The sequence below is a fragment of the Drosophila tropicalis genome, unplaced genomic scaffold (genome assembly GCF_018151085.1).
Source record: "Drosophila tropicalis isolate 14030-0801.00 unplaced genomic scaffold, ASM1815108v1 contig_694, whole genome shotgun sequence".
Lineage (NCBI taxonomy): Eukaryota > Metazoa > Arthropoda > Insecta > Diptera > Drosophilidae > Drosophila > Drosophila tropicalis.
Genome location: NW_027173176.1, coordinates 6,512,828 through 6,533,123, shown reverse-complemented (window position 1 = coordinate 6,533,123; position 20,296 = coordinate 6,512,828). Strand labels below are relative to the sequence as shown.

Below are 20,296 nucleotides of genomic sequence, written 5' to 3'. Positions count from 1 at the left end.
AATGTGTTGATTACAAACAGAAACCCAGAACAGAACCCGAAACAGACCTTCAAGGGCGCAGCTAATGAATGAGGTGTGAAACCTTGGAAAAAAGGGTAATTCGCTTAGATTGTCCCTTGATTGACTTAGATAGCCCTTGCTAAAAACTTATTTTGCTATAAGATCTAGGTATCCTTTTTGAAAGATGTGTACCCCGACTACGCCTTTGTCGTTTTGAATGGCGACATATTTTTCGGTATGAATTGACCTCTATACAGATCCTCTTCTATCCATAAAGACTCTGTTTTCTGTCTCTCTTTTTCCATTTTGTTGTTTTCGGTCTGGCATCAAAGACGTTCGTTTTACTTGGGTTTTTCCTGGAAAGGTTCTCTGTGGGATTACTGTAAATATGCAATCAATTTTTATCGATACTCTTGGGTCGAATGCTCTATGTCTGTCTGCCTGTCCCCCTTGTCCATCTGCCCATCAGTCTGTCCGTCTGTCCGTCTGTCTCTGTGTGTTTTCTTGTTGAGAGCGTGAGATATTTTCTGTTGTAACTAAAAGAATGAGATAGATCTTTAGGGGTGGGTGTCGATTCTCATGCTCTTGCTCCCATATATGTATATCCCACATTTTGAATTCTCATTCCAATTCCCATGTCACAATTCATAACCATAGCGATTCCCATTCATGATCGTCATAATATTTTGTTATCCTTTTGGAACTAATTGGTTTGCATGTGAATTGTGAAATAGATTTGAGAAAACTCAAGAATAATTCCCAGACGAAAACATTTCAGAGAAAATCCAAAAAAAGTAGTCTCAAATGATCGATCCAATGGAATGAATCAATGTGATCACCATCATTAGAGATCGAGAGCAATCCTAGTTGCAGCTACAGAGCCAATATCATTCTCTTGGACACACCGGAATTTCTCACTTTACATGGATTTATTTTGTAAAATATTTTACGACTTTACACCTCTCGCCTCTCGCCCCGTTCTCCCCCATTTTCAGCATCTTTATATGCATTTGCCTAGCATTGTGTACATTTTTCCCCAATTCATTCTCGTCTTTCCCGGTGTGTTTGCTCAGCTTTTGAAGTTGCAGCGACATCATGATGATGATCATCACCAACGCCAGTCCCAGTCGCAGTCGCAGTCTTAGTCAACCAAGTCACCAGCTTCATCTCTGTCCATTCCAAGGCATCGCATGGAGATGGAGCATTGTGCATTGTTGTTATGTTAAGTGTGGCCCCAGACCCCAAACCTCAGACCATTGGCATTTGAATATGAACAAAAAATTCCATAGATTAAGTAGTTATATGGGTTCGAACATGCCAATACTCTATGAAAATATGTCGGGAATCAAGCAGAACATGATTTTATTACATTATCGTATCAAAAGCAATCGTCTGCTTAATCTCCAAATGGTGACCCCTACAATTGCTGTGAGACACTTACTTACACTTCGTTTAAGTAATAATGTCTTTTGGTTAAAGTAACATGCAACGTATGCTCAATATACCCTTTCAGTCTGTATGCTGTATGCAGGGTATGCAAAAAGTCACCGTTGTCGTAGTCTATGTTGCTGTCGTCGCTCATCGCTTTTTTGTGGTATGCCATGAATGCAGTTGGAGAATGGGATGGAGTATGGGGAGTATGGGAGTTGGAGTAACCGTCTTGCTCTTTTATTATCAGCTCTTTCTCTCTGTCTCTCATTTTTCTCTCTCTCTCTTTCTTTCTCTGTGTGTGTCTAATGCCTAGGCCCTTTTTTAGGGTGTGCCATATAAACACATTCATATAACCTCCACTTGAAGAGTCTCCTCGATCTTCATCTGCATACAATGCCTCCAAGACTATAGATGGGCCAGGTTCGGATTTGGATATGTAATTAGGGCAGGGGATAACAGTGAATCATCTGAAGAGGAAAATTCTGACGTACGCATCAAAACGGAAGCGGATACAAAAATTGTGATCGATCTCTCTGTCTCTTAGGAAATTCATGAAAACTCGATTCTCTGATTTGTGTAATTAAATGCCCCAGCCCCTAGCGCCCCGCACTTGGTCTGATCCGCCTATGTTTTGAATAGTCTTTGCTAATTTTTGCCAAATAAGGTGGCTGCGACTCCGACTCCGACTCTGCGGCTCTCCATGGGCCCTAGCCAAGTCCAACGGTCATTTTCATGCAAGAATGCGGAAGAATGACTCAAGAAGAACTGTGCATCAATGTGTGTGTGTGCCTGTGTGTGTGTGTGTCTACAATAATTCGAAAATAAATGCACAGGAAGGCAAAAAAAAAAGAAAGAAAGCAAGAAAGACCGAGAAGGAGAAGAAAAAAAGAGCTTAGAGAGCAACAACTGCACATGCAACTAGAACGCCGACCAAGACGATAATGATCATGATGTGGATGATGACTACAAGAAGATGATCATCATGATGATGACGAGATGACGGCGGATGTGGATCTAGCCTGTGAATGTGGTTGTACTTCTTAGACCGACCTGTCCATCTACTACAGCGCTTTTGGAAGGTTGTCTCTCTCGGTTGTTGCTTCTGTTGCCAGGAGGATTCATCGAGCGCCACCGCCGGACAGACAACAGACGGATGGACAGACAGCGACCAAGACGACTATCAATCAAAACATCAACATTATCAGAGCCGCCAGGAGGACTAAGAGACTGAGACTGTTGAGGCTGCTTCTATGTTTAGCATATGATGATCCACACACACACACACACACACACACATACATTAACAACTGAGTGATCTAACTGTCTGTGACAAATTTTATTTCTGTACGACAGTCGACGGACGACAACAGACAACGACAACGACGACGACGACGAATCTGTCTGCTTAGAGGAGAAAAGCTAATGTCACTTCGCAGCATATTTAAAAGCACATAAAGATGTTTAGACAAAAATACCAACAATAACAACAACAACTACAATACATTGACAAACACAACAAAGAGAGAAAACAAAATCAAGGAAAATCTCTAACTTTTCTTCTACACTAAAAAAAAAAAAACAACTAAAATGTTGCGATTCTAAAATCTCTTTTCCCCTAACTGACTCTTTTATTCGCTTCCACTATCAGGATATGTCCTTAATGTTGATGATCAGGACCTTCCACCTCAAAGGAGTATCTGATTTGCCTTTCCATTTACTTTTGTAACTTTAAAGTTAATAATATTGGACACCTTTCTTTATTTGTTTTAATTCTTGGCCTTTTGTTGCATACTTTAAGGGGCAAAATTGCCTATATCCGGATATAAATTCTATAATTCTATTCTATATCTATAATTCTATGAATTGCATAGGTGGAAAGGACTACAATTTGTCCCAAATTATCTCGGTTATCAACAGTTGCTAGCTTTTTTCAAGATGTCGGAGGCATCTCATGAAGAGCAGTCGTTGCTAGGATCACAGTTTAGATGGAAAATGGAGTTGTCGTGGACAATTGTTGTTAGTTACAGCAGCAACAAAGGCAACTCACAGTAGCAACAGTTGCCCTTTGCCATGCCTAGATAGATGAAATGAAACTAATTCGCATTTGCATTTCATAAATTCAGTTGTAGTTTTTGCTCTGTGTATGATTTTCAGCAGGCAGTTCAACTGACCGAGCGACGATCGACAAATGCTTTGGCGCTGCTGCTGCCGCTTAGGGGGCGATGGAGTGGGGTGGGTACAGGGAGGCGAGAGTACTACAGGGTGGCGGAATGAATGCTGCTGGCTGCTGTCTTCTTCCTTCAGATCAAAACACAAACACGAAAATAGCCTAGCGACTGGCCGAAAATAGCCTAAGAGCAGCAGACAGCGTCGACGTTGGCAGCGACGTTGTACGATAATGTCGCAATGGTGGCGCTTCGCCCAGCCAGGGTTGGACCGTCGCCATGGTTGCCAATATGGTTGGCCAGGATCCCCATTTAAGTATAATCCTTTTCGCGTTAAGTGTGTAAGAATGTTTTACTTACTTCTATTGCCTACTTTTTGGCGTCTATCATTGGGGAATTTTGGCCATAATTGCTACAACCCTGTGACCATTAAAAATGGAAATTGAAATTGTCTGCTGGTGGCTGATGATGCCGTTGTTGTTGTTGTTGTTGCTGCCGTGGAACACCTCGTACCTCACCGCACTGCGACGGGACAGGCGGCCAGTGAGCGAGTCATACATACATTTACACATTTGTGTGTATGTGTGTGTAAGTGTGTGTACCTCTAACTTTATATGTAGTATATATCTGCCAGATCATTCCTATGGGTTCAGATTCACTTGCCCACAAAATTAGAAAATTTAAAAGAAGCAGCCAGCAACATTTTTTCAGCATCTAAAAGTAGCAAAAAATAAACCAAATTAAAGCAGCAACAACAACAACAGTTCCCCCTCCCTTCTCCGCCCATCTGCAGAAAGAAAAACGCAGGAGAATCCTAAGCAAACAAATGTTCTTGGCAAGCAAAAAAAAAAAAAAAAAAAAAAACATTTTTATTTAAAGTTCTATTACGGAGACGGGGGCCCACCTTCCTCCCAGACACTCCCTCTGCTACGATCAGCAAACCCCATCTCTTCTTCTTTTTCTATTCAGCCCTTTCCCCTCTCTCTCTCACTCACTCACTCGCCCTTCCCGCCTGCCACCCTTTCTTGGCCCGCGTCTTAGTCTTTTGTCTGGGAATGCCCAGTGGCCCCAAAGAATGCGTCGGCCCCTTTTGGCTTCTGTGGCTGCTGCTTCTATTCTCTGCCGCTGCTGATAGTTAGTTGGAGAGGCATGCCCCTTCCACTCCCCTCTCTCCTTTCACGATATGAAAATTCAAAACAGACATCTCTTCCGTATGTCTTACTTCGTCGCCCACTCATTTTCCTGCATCGTTCTCGGCAATCCCTAATCATTTACAACTCAATCATCAAATGAAAATAGCGCAAAAATTTCCAATCAAAAATTCCAAAATTCGTTTCCTTTATTTCCGTAGAAGAAATTAAGACGAAGACGAAGAGCATAGAGGCAAAGATGAGGGAAGGGAGTGGAGTGAAAGTTTTCCGTGTGATTTAGGAACAACAAAAGGTGATTTCCTCCTCCTCCCTGGAAAGAATTCATAGTACATGGGAAATGGAGATAAATTTTTGGGGGCAAAATCTATTTCCGAAACGTTTCCCCCTGCCAAAATAAAACACAAGGTAAACCATTTGACCCACTCTATCTTGGAATTCCCAAATTTGTCAAAACGAAATCTTCTCCGTAATATTTTACCCCCTTCCAACAAGGAATGGATCCAGGTCTCTGATTTCTTAGAGCTTTAGCCTAGACATGATTGAGATATCAAAAGAACTTGGAGAGTAGATATTTTGTTAGGTTCCAATATGGGGATGGACGAGATTAAAGGCCAATATCGAAAGTATTCATGTTTGTGTACTTAACGATCTTAAATTCCGTTTCAGTCTCGAATTGTGTGTGTGCCATTTCGGTTGTTTTTTTCGGGTTGTTCTTTCTTATTTCCTTTTCTTTTTTTGGCCTTCATTCATATTATATTTCCAAATCAGGTGTCCACAGCTAAACAAAATTAAAAGCCATAATAATCGCCTGTCTAGCCTTTATCACAGCGAAACCGGCAAACCCGTACAGACACCTCTGAGAAAAGGCCGTAAAGCGATTTTTATGCACCAATGACATCGACATCATCGCAGCATCGCATCCCATTCCAAAAACCCATGCCCATCCCCATCCCCATCTCCAGTCCCGTTCCCGTCGCATCGAAGAGGCGGAGGCGGTGCATCGGCAGAAAAAACAACGAAAAGAAAGAGAAAAAGAAAGAGAGAAAAAAACAAAAAAAAAAAAAAAAGAACCAACGACCAAAGACAAATTCTTGTGTTTTTCCTGGAATTTCACTCAATAAACTCAAACAAAACCCAAACATTTAACAAACGAGCCAGAGCCAGAGGCAGAGGCAGCCACAAGATGCAGACCAAGACGAAGGCTACGGCTGACGGTGGCAGTGGGCAGCGGCAGAGGTAATGCGAAGCGCTGAGCAAAACACAAAATAAACCAAAAACGAAAAAAGGGGCACTACGTTTTGACTCCAGGACCAGTCTCTACCAGGTTCCAAACGAAATCGTAACGACGATTGAGATACACTCTGATGCCCCCACAATTTACTCACTGGCGCCGCAAAGCGGCAAGAATGAAACCCATTTAACCCTCAAGTTATGTCATACGAATCCTTTGATCAAGGCCCCCCTCAAAATTATAAATGTTTTCCAAGTAGTGTCGATTGGATTTGCATAGATTCCTTGTGAAATTCCTCAAACGAACAACATTTCTTTTCATTGCGTTTAGACCAAATAGTCACAAAAAAGAGCCAAGAACAACCAGTTAATACTATGTAGTGGCTTACTCCGTACTCCCAGGACTTAGAGATTGTGGACGGACGGGGGCTCTAGTGGAGAAGCTGCGTTACAAGTCACAGCAGCAGCCAAAACCTAATCCGACGCCAAAACGAGTGGCGCTGCGGTGCGGTACTTTTGCTGCCTCTGCTGCTAGTGGTGGCGGTGGTGCTGCTGCCCCTCTAAAAACTCCTCTAAAAATTATTTATTAACATGGTAGAAATTCGCAAACAGGTTAAAACGTCCAATCAAAACAACAACAACAACAACAACAAAAAGCGGCGGCAGCCAAAGTGCAGAAGATAATATTAAAAGGCAGTCAGGGCCAGAGCCATAGCCATAGCCATAGCCGTAGCCGCAGCCAGACCAGACCAGACCAGACCAGCCGAGGATCGGTTCGGTTCGGGTCTTTTGGCACAGACACAGACACAGACACATTTCGAAAAGGGCCAACATCAACATGAAATTCCAGGCAAGTCGTTGACTTTGGCTCTTCGGTTGGGACAGGCGCGGGCCTGGAGGTTTGGGGGAGATTGGGGATTGGGGCTGGGTTAGTTGGTTCGTTGGTTACTTTTCTTGGGAAAGTTTTTCGTTGAAAGTTGGGCTCCGATTTGTTGTTGTTGTTGTTATTGCTTCTTATTTTTTTTGTTTTTTTTGCAACTTTAGTTGTTGCCCCGATAAGGTGCAAGCAGCAGCAGCAGCAATAAGTGTGTAGGTAGTAGTAGGTGTAGACACTAATGTCTCCGATAATACCATAACTAAGTACATACACATATACTACCCACTAACGAAATCTTTTATGGTCTATGAAATTTGCAAAAATTTCAATTTCAATCAATTCTCAGACAAATTCTCCGTCATTTCTAATCATTTTTTAAGGAGACTCCATTTGATTTATTTGAAACATTTTTGAATTCTCAAGGATTGTCATTTTTTGATTCTGTGATTGAAAACCTATTGAGTTGAATCAAGATCGAAAGTCTATATTATGTATGTAGGCAAAACATTTGAAAGGATTTCAGATCATTTCAGGCAATAAAATAGTATTAAATCGTAAATATTAATATATAAAAACATTATTATATACATATATGTATGTAGATATTTATTACAAAAATGTGTCTCTTGTTGAATTCCGTCACAAGATTCCGAAATCTTTTTTAACTTATTCCACAAATTCATTTAATGGCATTATCAATAACAGATATTTATTTTGTTTCTTCTTTTGGTTGTGGTTTGTTGCTCTTTTTTGTTGTTTGTTTTTTTTGGCTATTAGCCAGAGACAAAGGAATTCGTCCCAGGTATCAGGAACAAAATTTCAGTTAACAAAATTTCTGGAATTTTTAGTCATCTTTTGGTCATGGGTTTTAGGTTTTTTTGTTGTTGTTGTTTATAAATGTTCGTCCTTCCTTAGAAAAAAGAGTTGCGCTTGGCTGGTGAGCTTATTTATGGCTTAAGCCAAGTAAATAGAAGAGAGAGATTGCCGGTTTATCACTGGAGGTTTCTTAAGGAAATCATAACAATTGGCACTTAGTTATAACCTTGCAGAGGTTATTATAAAATTGGTCAGATGTATGTATATATATTCTTGATCAGCATAAGAAGCTGAGTCGATTATTGCCATAGACTGCAAGGGTATATAGAATTCGGCACAGCCGAAGTTAACTTCTTTTATATTTTTCAAGGGTTGCAGTCGTCGCTTAGCAAAGACATAATCCAAAACGTCGCGGTAAATGGCACTGGTTCATATTTATAGGAACTAGTAGCTCAGAGGGAGGGTATCGTGGGGAGGTTTGACTTTTTGAAGCATTTCTGCACTTGATATTTATACCTATTATTATTTATTAATTATTATTATCATTTTCATATAGGATACAAATGTTAAACAATCAACAAACTATCGAACCCACACCCGGGTTCTACAGTTGACCAATTGGAGCAATAAGAAGTTAGCATTTTGATTAGAATCAATATTGTTATTAAACACACAAGAGGAATCTGTGGAGGGGAGAACGGTGGAGGACGGGGTAGTAGAGGGCAAATCCACTTGTGCTGGTGCGTACAATAATGTGTGTATTATTGTGATTATATTAGACTGGACATTTGCTATAATAAATATGGACATTCATATACATATGTATATGGGCCGACAACTGAGATAATCGTAACCACAAACTGAGAGAGCAACCATGATCATTGCTTTCAGAGGGGGAAAAGCATGAGAAGAGCAAAAGGCTCTACTCTTTGTGAAATGTCCGTCCTAATGATGTTTCTGTAGTACATATATTAAAGCTCTGTAAATCTGTAGCAGCTGCAACTGATAAGCGCGTTCTATCCAATACAAAACAATAAGTCAATGGGCCAACGGGCAGCCAAAACAGCTCACGTATTTAGCAGTGCGCCGGCGGATCTCGACGGTGTCAGATAGACAAATAAAAGTCGAAAGTATAGCCCGGACTCCACCCATTTAACCAGCCATCCATTGAATCTGGATTGAGATGCGCAGCCTGAAACGTTTTCGTTTGATCACCTTCGATGTGACAAACACTCTGCTGCAGTTTCGCACCAGTCCCGGCAAGCAATATGGAGAGATTGGGGCCCTATTTGGGGCACGGTGTGATAACAATGATCTGGCCAAGAATTACAAGGCTAATTGGTACGAATACATGCAAAATTATTATTTAACTGTTGTTGTAGGTTATCAATCTTATGTAGGTACAAAATGAATCGGGATTATCCAAACTTTGGACGAGACTCTTCCTCCTCAACGACGACCCCCAAGATGGAATGGCAGCAATGGTGGCGAAAGCTGATAGCAGGTGATTTTTCGAGTATTTGCGGTTATTGTTGTTATTGTTTTTGATAAAAACAACAATCAACAATCCAAAGTGCGCCTCGGTTTCCCTCCCCATAACAAACGTCTCTCCCTTCCTCTCCTTCTTCTTCTTCCATCAATAGGAACCTTTGCTGAGAGCGGCTCGGGCATATCGGATGAAAAGCTGGACAACTTCACAAATCACCTGCTAGAGCTATATAAAACGACAATCTGCTGGCAACCATGCAATGGCAGCATCGAGCTACTGAATTTCCTTAGCAAAGACATCAAATCGATTAATTCTGATCTTCAATTGGGTGTTATAGCCAACTTCGATCCGCGTCTGGATGTCTTACTCAAGAATACGAAAATCGATAGATATTTGGATTTCGCCCTTAATTCGTATGACGCGGATGTGGAGAAACCACAAAAGGAGATCTTTGACAAGGCCATAAAGAAGTCGGGTCTAGCGAATCTTCAGCCCGATGAATGTCTGCATATTGGAGATGGTCCCACCACCGACTATCTGGGGGCCAAAGAGGCTGGTTGGCATTCGGCGTTAATTCATGAGCGCAGCTATCCATATTTGGTTAAGAAGTATGGCGAGGATATCAATAGGAATCACATCTATCCCAGTCTGTATGATTTCCATAAGAAATTGTCGGATGATCAGGTGGTTTGGTGAATAAATGATCCCCCCATTCATATATTTCATGGCGGTCATAAATCATCTCGCAGATAGAAATATTTTCATAATTTTGATTTGATCTTTGAACTTCTCAGTGGATGATTTGTACGAATTCTATTTATTTAGTTGATGGCGCCATGAATATATCACCATAGGGATTCTGTGGCTTTTGACTCTCACGATCGTATTGTGAGCCTATGGCCCAGAGGGACTCCAAATCGTATTCCTCTCGGGCCTTGGGCGAGAATATATGCAGGGCTATATTTCCCATATCCATGGCCATCCAATCGCGACTTTTGCCCCCCTCTATCCGGGGCAGGAGATCACCCTTCTGCCGCTTAATCTTAAACATGCGTCTCACAAATTCCGCCGAGGCTAACATGTGTCTATAGCTGCGACCACTGCATATGACCAAGTGGTCGACATATTTCAATTCCTCTGGCACATAGCACACGAATATATCGTCCATATTCTCTCTGCGCAGCAATTCCACTAAATCCTCGACATCAAATACGCCATGGACGCCCCCTGGGGGTAAAATAGAAATCAAGTTACAATAGTATACCAAAAACGTGGAAATTATTTGAAGTCTACTCATACTTTTTAAATTCAGACCATAATACTGATCCTCCAGAGGGTCCTCTGAATCACTGGTTTCAGCTTGTTGTTCCTGTTGACGTGCCTCCTCCACATCGAATATCTCCAGCGCATCGTCATCGCGAAAGATTTTGTATTTATTTTGCACTCCGCCAACTAGATTTAAGTTTTTACTGCTAGAAATTACGAAACTATCAAATTGCAGTTTCCTTACGTGTGGTTGCTCAGTCTGTACTTACATTTTAGAATCGTCGTTTTTGGCTTGCTGTGGCTGTTCCGGCTCGGGTTTGCTGAACTCGTGATGAAAGCAACGTCTTAGCACTGGAACGCTTAGTTGCCTATCTCTAATTAGGCGAAATACGCGTGGCGCAAACATTTTACTTAATTTTTTTTTATTATTACTTCATATCGGTGGCAAAACAGTGTGGCAACGCTGGGCTCCCAAATGATTCGGTTATCGGCGTTAAACGTTAAAATATATCGCCGGTAGACGATACCTTCTTGTCGATTAACGATAAATTATCGTCGATAAATCGCTGTATAGGGTGCTATCGAATACTATCTAACTCTACTTTGCAACACTGCAGTTTGACGCCGCCTGTGATTTTACACACAAAATTAGAAGTTAATAATTGTTAAAAGAACAACTGAACGGAAAGCAAAAATTTCACAAACATAGCCAACGGCATAACAAAAGTGCAATGAGTGAACAGCAAACAAAAAGTGCGACGCCTCAGCCGCCAACTGCAGCGACGGCCGCCAGGCAAATAGTTTCAGAATACAATAATAAAAAGACTGGATCGGGTTGGCATCGCTACTACAAGGTAAGTTGGACGGGAACAGGGGCAACAAATGGGCCAAAATCGACACACACACACATGCAAACCCGAGTTTTTTTTCCTTTTGACCATGAATTTCCACGAAAATGTGATGAGTGCGCAAAAGGCTTCTGCTGCAGATTGATGCCTACAAACCACCAATACAATGGCAAAAACCAATTCATACATGTGCGTGTGTGTGTTTGTGTGGCTCCACTTTTGCTAGTGCCAGTGTTGTTGTTGTCATGTGAGCAAACGGTAGTTGTCCGTGTATTTTGTAGCTGTTGCTGTTGACCCTCAACCGCTATCTCCGTCACCCGCCCCTACATCATGGCTTAGGCAGCCAAAAACAAAAAAAAATACATACATACATATGTACATACATATATCGAAATCAAATTGCATACACACACACATGCAAGGAGAGTTCGACTGCCAGCTTCGCTCACCTGCTGCACTTTACATGCGTTGGTTTCGTTTTCTCTTTCCCTCTCTTTCTTTCTGTCTTACAGACACATGCAAATTTATAGTTTTACGGTGATTTTGTTGTTGTTAGATTTTAATAACTTTTTTCAATTTCAGCTATTAGTTCTAGGAACAGCTAAAATAAAAATTAAATTCTTGGAATTTAGTTGTTTGTTTTGCAATTTTGCTTTGCCCCCCCAAAAAACAAAAATATATATGTACCTACATACATAGATATACAAATAGAAGTTGAACTATTTTACACCACACATACAAAGAAGAATATGTATATGTTGTACAGTGGGTGTCCATCTGTTCGGCTTTGCCGCCTAGATTAGTGGCTAAAAGTTGTATGCCATTTAACAAATGTTTTCAAGAGGCCTTAAGTCGGATAGTCTTTAAATCAACATAGAAATAATAAATTGGATTTTGTGTTGATTCAAACAAAGGAAATGTTATAGCGGGTAGGATCAGAATTTACTCATTGTTTATGTACATATGTACGCAACAGATGAGCGTAGTAAACAATATACATATGTATATGTATGTACGAATATGTTTCTCTCTCTCTCTCTGTTATGAATTTTGTTTTCATAAGTTGCGAGCCCACTGTACATGCACTGGAATAACGCATCTACCACCTCTCTCTCGTTTTTGGTCCGTGACTGTCTTTGAGGTTTCAGTTTTTTTTTTCTCTCTGTATTCCATCCTAAGAGTTTTTCTGCTTTATGGCCATTTCCGGCGAAATGTGTCTTCAGCCCTGTTGCCATCATTTGCTACTCACTTTGGATTTAGATTTCACAGAATTCAGCTTCGCAGTTAGGATGACATTGTTTAAGTGTGTGTGTGTGTGTGTAAGGGAATGAGAACGAGAGAAGAGAGAGAGAGAGCATAACTGCCTCTGTGGTATGTGTGTGTGTGTGTGTGCTGCCACTTTGATTGGATGTGGATCCTTTTTGTGTATAATCTAATTTTCCAAAAGGAGCAACAACAACAAAAGCGAAATTGCTGTTTCGCTTGAAATGCTGTTGTTGTTGCTAGTATTGTTGTTGTTATGGCCCCGTCGTCTGCCCCCAATATTGTTTCCATTGAATTATGGATGTTGAACAAAAACAATTTGACGCATTTAATATTGTTGTTGTTATGCTTCGCCTTTTTCTTGGATCTTGGTTTTTGTAATTTTTGTTTTGTTTTTTGCGCATTTTCATAAAAAAATAATCATACCATTGAACACACATTACCGTTATATTCGCTCCCACTACCAAGTTTTCGCAACCATTCTGTCCCTCCTGCACTCTCTATATGTATCCCTCTCCATCAGTCGGTTTGCCATCTATGTACATACATTTGTATTATGACATTTGCCGTCATTGAGTGTGACGAAAAGGAGAGGAATGAAAGGTAAACTGCAGACTTTGGAGGGGGGAGTGGGAGGATTGCAATTATGCAGCATGCAATTTCTAAAGAGAGATACATACATTTAGGCATATGAGAAGGGTCGGCGTGGAGTGGGTCCTCAACCCAAATAGTCATGCAGCATAAAATGCAACTACATTCAAAAAGCATTTTATATTATATTGCAAAACATAAATCAAATTACATTGTATTAGGGAAAAGTTGGTCAATAAATGCAACAAGCAGATGAAAAGTTTTCCTCTGGAAGACAGCGAATTCTCCTGGGAATATTCGAAATTCACCTAAGGAACTCCTCGAGTTGATTGTTGTTGTGGTGTCGGTGCCACAAAAGAGGCCAATTTAAAACTGTAGTTCCCCTTATTGGCGAACTAAGTTATCGTTTAAATCTTATCGGGCATTAAACCGCAGAAAATGATTTCGACATTTTACACTTTGCAATTTCCCGATTGTTCAGTTAAATGTGTAATAGCTGCATCTGTTTCTGCTGGTGGTTAATTGGTTGGGATTGGGTCTGATTCATAAGCATATGTACATCTTTATTTACATACATATGTATGTATGTACTGTAAAGCGGATAAAATCAGATTTTTGCAAATCGTTACTCATGTCTTCATCTCGCACTTTAAAAAGCGAGAATTAAAATTGAATTCCTAATATTAGTAATTAAAATGACGCCATTGACCGAACCTCTGAGTTTGACTTGTTTCTCTCGGACGGTTCTCGATATTTGCCCTTCGAATTGGCGGCGCCTGATAACCAATGTTGGCAAAGATAATACCGTTAACAACAAGACCAAAACTAATTGCGGTGTGCGGCGGCGGTCTCACTGTTCAACTAATTAGTCATGACCCATTGCCAGCTCTCCCCCTCGCCTCCATTCTTTCTTTTTCCTCTTTTGTTTCTCTATCTGCTTTATGCTTAAATGACTCAATATCATTGAGGGCAACCCCAAGCAATTTTTTGACATTTTATATTGTGAGTCATCGGACAAGTGTTTGAACCATTAATTCTGCTTGGAAACCATTTCGGGGGTCACCAGACGCCCTCTAAATCGGAGGAAAAACCCGAAGAAACGGATTTTACGTAAAATTATCTTTAGGGATTTGTTGTTTTAATTTATATAAATACATACATACATATAGAGCTCTTGATCATTATTCATTATTATTATATAGAACGATTTGGATTTGTTTCTTTCTAGGAAATCTGTGAGAAATGCGAACGGTATGCGAAGGGTCAACAGTTCACCACATTGGAATCGGAACGACCTCAAAATCGTTCTCTGAATCGTTATCGCGATGTGAATCCCTACGATCATTCAAGAATTATTCTACAACGCGGCTCTGTCGACTATATAAATGCCAATTTGGTTAAGGTAAGGGACTTCCGCCCTCACATCTTCTGGCTAGTCCTGATCCTGATGACTTTCTTCCCTTTTTGATTGCAGCTGGTTCGTGCCGACCGTCAATATATATTGACACAGGGACCACTAGAACAAACAGTTGAGCATTTCTGGTTAATGGTTTGGGAGCAAAATAGTCGTGCCATCTTAATGCTTAACAAATTGATGGAAAAGAAGCAGATCAAATGTCATTTATATTGGCCAAATCAACTGGGTGAAGAGCTCAAGCTGAACAAGGTCAAACTAACAGTGGAGCTAGTACGATGCGAGACCTATCAGAATTTTGTGCGACGGTGGTTTAAGTAAGTACGACCTGTAAAAAACAAATAAAACACATTCATTGACGGTTTATTCTTTTTCTATTCTGTAGACTCACTGATTTAGAATCGGAGACAAGTCGCGAGATTATGCAATTCCATTATACAACTTGGCCAGATTTTGCTATACCAAGTTCACCTGATGCATTTTTAAAGTTCTTGCAGCAAGTACGTGATTCTGGTGGCTTGTCCCCCGATGTGGGACCTGCTGTGGTTCATTGTAGTGCTGGAATTGGACGTTCTGGAACATTTTGTTTGGTCGATTGTTGTCTAGTATTGGTTGATAAATTTGGTGAATGCAATGTCTCACAGATTCTATGCGAATTGCGTAGCTATCGCATGGGTTTGATACAGACATCCGATCAATTGGACTTTTCATATCAGGCCATCATCGAGGGCATCGAAAAGCTAAATGATCCCGTATGTATACGGACGTGGCGAAGCGACACCGTCGCTCTTCCGCTGAGTTCCCAAAAGGACTGCCCAACCATTAAAGTTTCGAAAATGTTGCAAAAATAATAAATGTGCTTCAATTGAAACTTTCTTGATTAGGATGAGCTCCTCTGCGTAAATGAATGTTTCTTGAATGTTTTCATTACTCACACAAACCTTTCTCTACCCCCATGCACTTTAGACTTTCCTCGACGCCGAAGAACCTTTACTTGGCAATGACACGGATATTCCTATACAAGATGAATTGCCACCGCCACTGCCACCGCGCACGTGTTCACGTTCATTGCCTCCGGCACCCAATACTGGTGGCGTTCTCACGCTGAATATGCGTGCAGCCAAAGCGAATGGCCAGGACGATGGCCAAGTGCCGCCGTGTGACATTATTGGAAATAAACCAGCCAGCAAAGATGCCCTCAACAATTTCATCAATCAACATGAAATTATAAATGCCGAGGTAGCTGATAGTTTGCGCCGTCCATTGCCACCGTTGCCTTCCCGGCTTGATTCCGACAGCGATGATGATGATGACGACGACTACGGCAATCACAATGATGATGATGACGATGACGACGACGACGATGATGATGACGATGATGATGATGAGAATGACGAAGCCGACGACGATGTGGCCGATGACATTGAAGATCTTCTGGAGGCAGACTTTGATAATCTAAATAGCAGTGAGCTAGAATCTATGAATGGAAATCTATCGCAATCCCAATCCACAGCGGCGGCGACAGCGAAGACAGCGCTAAAATCGGATGATGTCAATGCCAACAGTGAGAAGCCAACAGCAACAGCGGCAGAACAACTCCATAAGGTCAATGGCATTGATCTGGGCAGGTAAGCATCCATTCTATCCTTCCTCCTCCTTTCGATAGTAGAAACATTACTCAAAAATGAAAGAGCACGTATGAAATTTTGATTTGTCTATCTGTTCCCATTTGTATTGACCGAAAATTCAATGACATTTGATTGAAAATGAAAAAATAAATTATGGGACTACAATGTGACACGGGAACATAGCCAGAAATGCGCCACATCTGCCAATTAATACATCTAAGCTGGTCAACGGGCCACCATAATCACTCCTACAAGTAGTGTAACCGTCGATTACTCTAGTACACAAGACCTCGTTGTTGGTGATATGTCTGGCATTCAATTTCATGTGTCTATCGCATTGTTACTTTCTAATGATACGCATTGCAGGCGTCATGCGGGATGATATTGTCGGGCCCCAACCGCAGGCCACTGCCCACTGTACAAGAGCTATATTGGCAACTTTAGCAGAGAACTCAATGGGATACGGTGTACGAATGAGACCAACGTTATAGCTGTAGTTAGGACGATCCCCGGATAGGCACGTTGTGTTTAATGTTTGATTTCCGATTGTTGCTTCCATAATATATTACCGCAGAATTTTTATACCTAACGGGCAGCAGTCAGAATCCAAGAGTCTCCAATTATACTGCCACCACAATAGAACGAACTACCGTCGATATGCCTCAAGTGCATCCTGACAATGTAGGGGGCATATCCTTCGGGCGCTTCCAATCCATTATAGACGATATAATGGGGACTATTCTGATGCGGATTAATGGTCTGGTTATGATGACGTCCACTTGCAAAAGCCACAGTCAGAGTTAAGAATGTCATGAGAAAAGTCTTCATGTTACTGTTTGTCTATTCGACTAAAAGTCGGCCTTTTATAGAGTGCACCACATGGAATTTTTCCATTACCATTAGCTAGATAACACGCTTTTCCAGTGTAATATTCATTTTGCAGGAATTTGAATTATGACCAGCGAATTGTTAATCCTGATTTTCAATGTATAAAGTTGGGTGGTTAGCTCCACAAAGGTGCATACTATATATTGATACATCTATCTGCAAAACAATTCAATGCGACGAAATACGAAATAGATTTATAGGGCTATAATCAATTCTACTTGGATATTAATTTTGATATTAGCCACATTTTTTGAATTTTTTTATGCTTTTGTGCTAATGTTCTTGTTTTTGTTTTTGCAGCCCGGAAACTGAATTGAAGCGGCGAAAACGCAACGATTATCAGGCCACTCTGGAGCAGAAGGTCAACGACATCAAGCGAAAGAAACGGGAGAATGAGGATAATCAGCAGGCGGCAAAAAAACGAAGGTCATTACTCACATATATAGCGGCTGGTGTTGTTGTGAGCGTGATTTGCGCCTACGCATACACAAAGTTAGGTTAATGTGACCACAAATAGCCCCCCTCCTACTTTCACTCCTTGACCTCTCCACTCCTATTATAGTTCGAAAAACTCTCTCATCCATCTCCAACCCAACCCAACCAACCAGCCCTATCCATCCATTATCCATTTCTGACCCAATTTCACCTATTTAGCTACCTACTAGTTAGTAGCAAAAAGAGAGAGAGAGAGAGAAAGGAGAGGAGAGGAGTATATAGTTTATTAGAGTAGGCATTAGATATATATATAAACTGTATGTATGTATATGTAGTTGCTGCATTGAGAGCTAGCATCAAATGTCGGCTCTTATCACACACACACACACACTCACTCACACACACACACACAAAGAAAAAGAGAGAGAAGGATTCAGCTCTATATTAATGTGAAGATGAACGAAGATATAATGGAATACGGAGAGATGATGGATGACAGAATAAAAAATATTTTAGAAAATTTTTTTTTATACAAAACAAAAAACTAATAAGAGAAATCAAATCGTTTGTTTGCTCTACAAAAAAAAAAAACACATAAAAAACGAAATGAAACGAAAAAAGAAAATGAAGAGAAAAAAATTAGATTTTTGCGCAATAGACTGACATTTTTAGAACAAATTTTCTACTAACTGTAAAGCTATCCAACGAAATTTTGATTTTACTACCTAATTTTCTAGCTCGCTATGCAATGAATTTTCGATCGGTCGATTGATTGATTTTATTTCCCCCCTCACCATGGCCCCCCAAAAACCCTCGCGCTTCACTTGTTGTTGTACAGCAAACTAAATATCCTACACACATACACCCCCGTATACGGGAACTATAATATATCGTATATATACATATATGTATATTTATTTGATTCATTGGAGTCAGTGCAGCAATGTGCCAAAACCTAAGAAACAACTGGGAAAAACAAGAACACAAAAGCAAAATGAAAGAACGAAGGAAAACCCTTAATGATGTTCAAATTAAACACACAATTTATCATTTCATCCCCCTTCCACCTCTCACATGGCCCCCTGAAGGGCTATAACTATCTGTTTCTTTTGGCTTGCTTCCAAATGCCGCTTTAACATACAGCTTTGGTTCAATATTTCTATTCTAATTGTCGATAAAGAACCAAAACAATCAGTCGTTCTGGCAGTCCCTTGGCTCCTCACCCCCAGCCTTGCCTTTCGCCCTCTGCACCTAATTCTAACTTTATGTTAAAAAATCGAAATTATCACATATTCTTTAAAAACAAATGCAGGCGTTATTGAAGCAATAAATTAATAAATGCAAAATAGCACAAAAAAAGGATATACATATGTGTATATACATTTATATATACATATATGCTATTGAAATACGATTTGTATGGCACTTAAATATATATATATATATATAAACATATTTATAAACCAAGATTAACGTAAAAAGCAAATAGAGAAGGATAAAAACTGTTTAATGGTTTTTTTTTGTATAGAAGATAAGTTTAAGTTGTGAGCTCCCTTTAAAGAAAAGATAAAAAGAGTAATCTTATTTTTATATTACACAATTTAAACTAAACTTCAAATTTCGAACTAACCACCAAAAAGGAAGGAAACCAACAAAACAGTCGAAAAAAATTGGAAAAGATAAACCAGAAGAGGAATTAACTTTGGCCATGCCGAAGTTTGTATACCCTTGCAGATCCTTGCACAAATTGTTAAGTCAATAAATTGTGAGACGAAAAGAGTTTTCGACCGGATCGATTGTTCCTATATGCTGTAGAGTAGTCCGATTCCACCTGATGGTATATAGATATGTACATTTGGCGGGGGAAGAGAAGGAAACGACTCATTTAATCCTCTGCAAGGGTGTAATCATAGGATAATCCGGTTCAGCAGAGCAGTAAGGGCAACAAATGAATGAACGGGGCAAAAACTTTTTACAAAACACAAGAAATATTTATAAAAACACAAGAAGAAATAACAAAACAACATAGTATATATATTATATATGTATATACATATATTAAAGCAACAACAAATAACAAAATGAACAATACCTATATAGTAATGCCTAGTTAACTGAACGATTGGCTAAGTACACAAACACACACACACATACACACATACAAACAAACCACCCAAATCGATGAAGAAAAAGTCGGCGAAAGTATTCGAAAATAAAGCTATATATTTAAGACACAAAACTTTACCAAAATGCTTTTATCACTTTCGCATAATTGTGTTATTTATTTTCTTATATTCGGATTTTATTTTCGAAATTTTTGTTCTGTTGTAAATTTGTTTCATATTTTCTTTGTTTTCCTTTGTTTCAGACGCGAAAACCGCAGCAAATCAATGCCCATCCCAAAGAAAAAGAATAAAAAAGCCCTCCCAGCCATCTCAATGCACTAATTAAACAACACTGTAGTAAAAATGCAATAACAAAAAACAAAAGATTCAACATATCATTTGGCATCATCAACAAATTTAGCATTTAAATAAAAATAAAAGAAAAGAGAGTGAATATACACCCAAATGAAGAAATGGTTTGAATTTACAACGTGTTGTTTTAATTTGCATATATGTATGTGTATATCCCCCAGATATACTTATATGCATATATATATATATATGTAGATATATTTCAACTATATGATAAAATTGAGGTTTTGAAATATAGGTTCCACAGTTGGGAACCAGTATTTGGAAATTGAGAAAAGGTTTGGCTCGATAAAAGCGATAGAAAAAAAAATCGAACTATCGATGGTG

At 39.9% G+C, this 20,296-nt stretch overlaps 3 protein-coding genes across 4 annotated transcripts; 2 read left to right on the top strand and 1 right to left on the bottom strand.

Annotated features, from left to right (window-relative positions):
- Nucleotides 1-8,700: 8,700 nt before the first annotated feature.
- On the top strand, nucleotides 8,701-9,907 carry Reg-2 (Rhythmically expressed gene 2). Its single transcript, XM_068292329.1, has 3 exons — nucleotides 8,701-9,011; nucleotides 9,071-9,174; nucleotides 9,314-9,907. Exons 1-3 carry the CDS (start codon nucleotides 8,854-8,856, stop codon nucleotides 9,853-9,855), a joined length of 804 nt encoding a protein of 267 aa, XP_068148430.1. The 5' UTR covers nucleotides 8,701-8,853; the 3' UTR covers nucleotides 9,856-9,907.
- LOC137578769 (ribosomal silencing factor RsfS-like protein, 312) lies at nucleotides 9,848-10,924 on the bottom strand. 2 transcript variants are annotated; one of them, XM_068292332.1, is made up of 3 exons: nucleotides 10,695-10,924; nucleotides 10,459-10,628; nucleotides 9,848-10,386 (listed from the first exon to the last, which is right to left on the bottom strand). In XM_068292332.1, exons 1-3 carry the CDS (start codon nucleotides 10,829-10,831, stop codon nucleotides 9,977-9,979), a joined length of 717 nt encoding a protein of 238 aa, XP_068148433.1. In that variant the 5' UTR covers nucleotides 10,832-10,924; the 3' UTR covers nucleotides 9,848-9,976. The 2 variants fall into 2 exon arrangements, with proteins under 2 accessions (XP_068148433.1, XP_068148432.1); XM_068292331.1 differs by having other exon boundaries at nucleotides 10,459-10,631; nucleotides 10,695-10,922.
- Nucleotides 10,925-11,030: 106 nt separating this feature from the next.
- Nucleotides 11,031-20,071, top strand: Ptp61F (Protein tyrosine phosphatase 61F). Its single transcript, XM_068292328.1, has 7 exons — nucleotides 11,031-11,279; nucleotides 14,356-14,529; nucleotides 14,602-14,858; nucleotides 14,927-15,293; nucleotides 15,508-16,169; nucleotides 17,358-17,483; nucleotides 19,861-20,071. The coding sequence occupies exons 1-7, from the start codon at nucleotides 11,157-11,159 to the stop codon at nucleotides 19,937-19,939; spliced, it is 1,788 nt and encodes a 595-aa protein (XP_068148429.1). The 5' UTR covers nucleotides 11,031-11,156; the 3' UTR covers nucleotides 19,940-20,071.
- The last annotated feature ends 225 nt before the right edge of the window (nucleotides 20,072-20,296 follow it).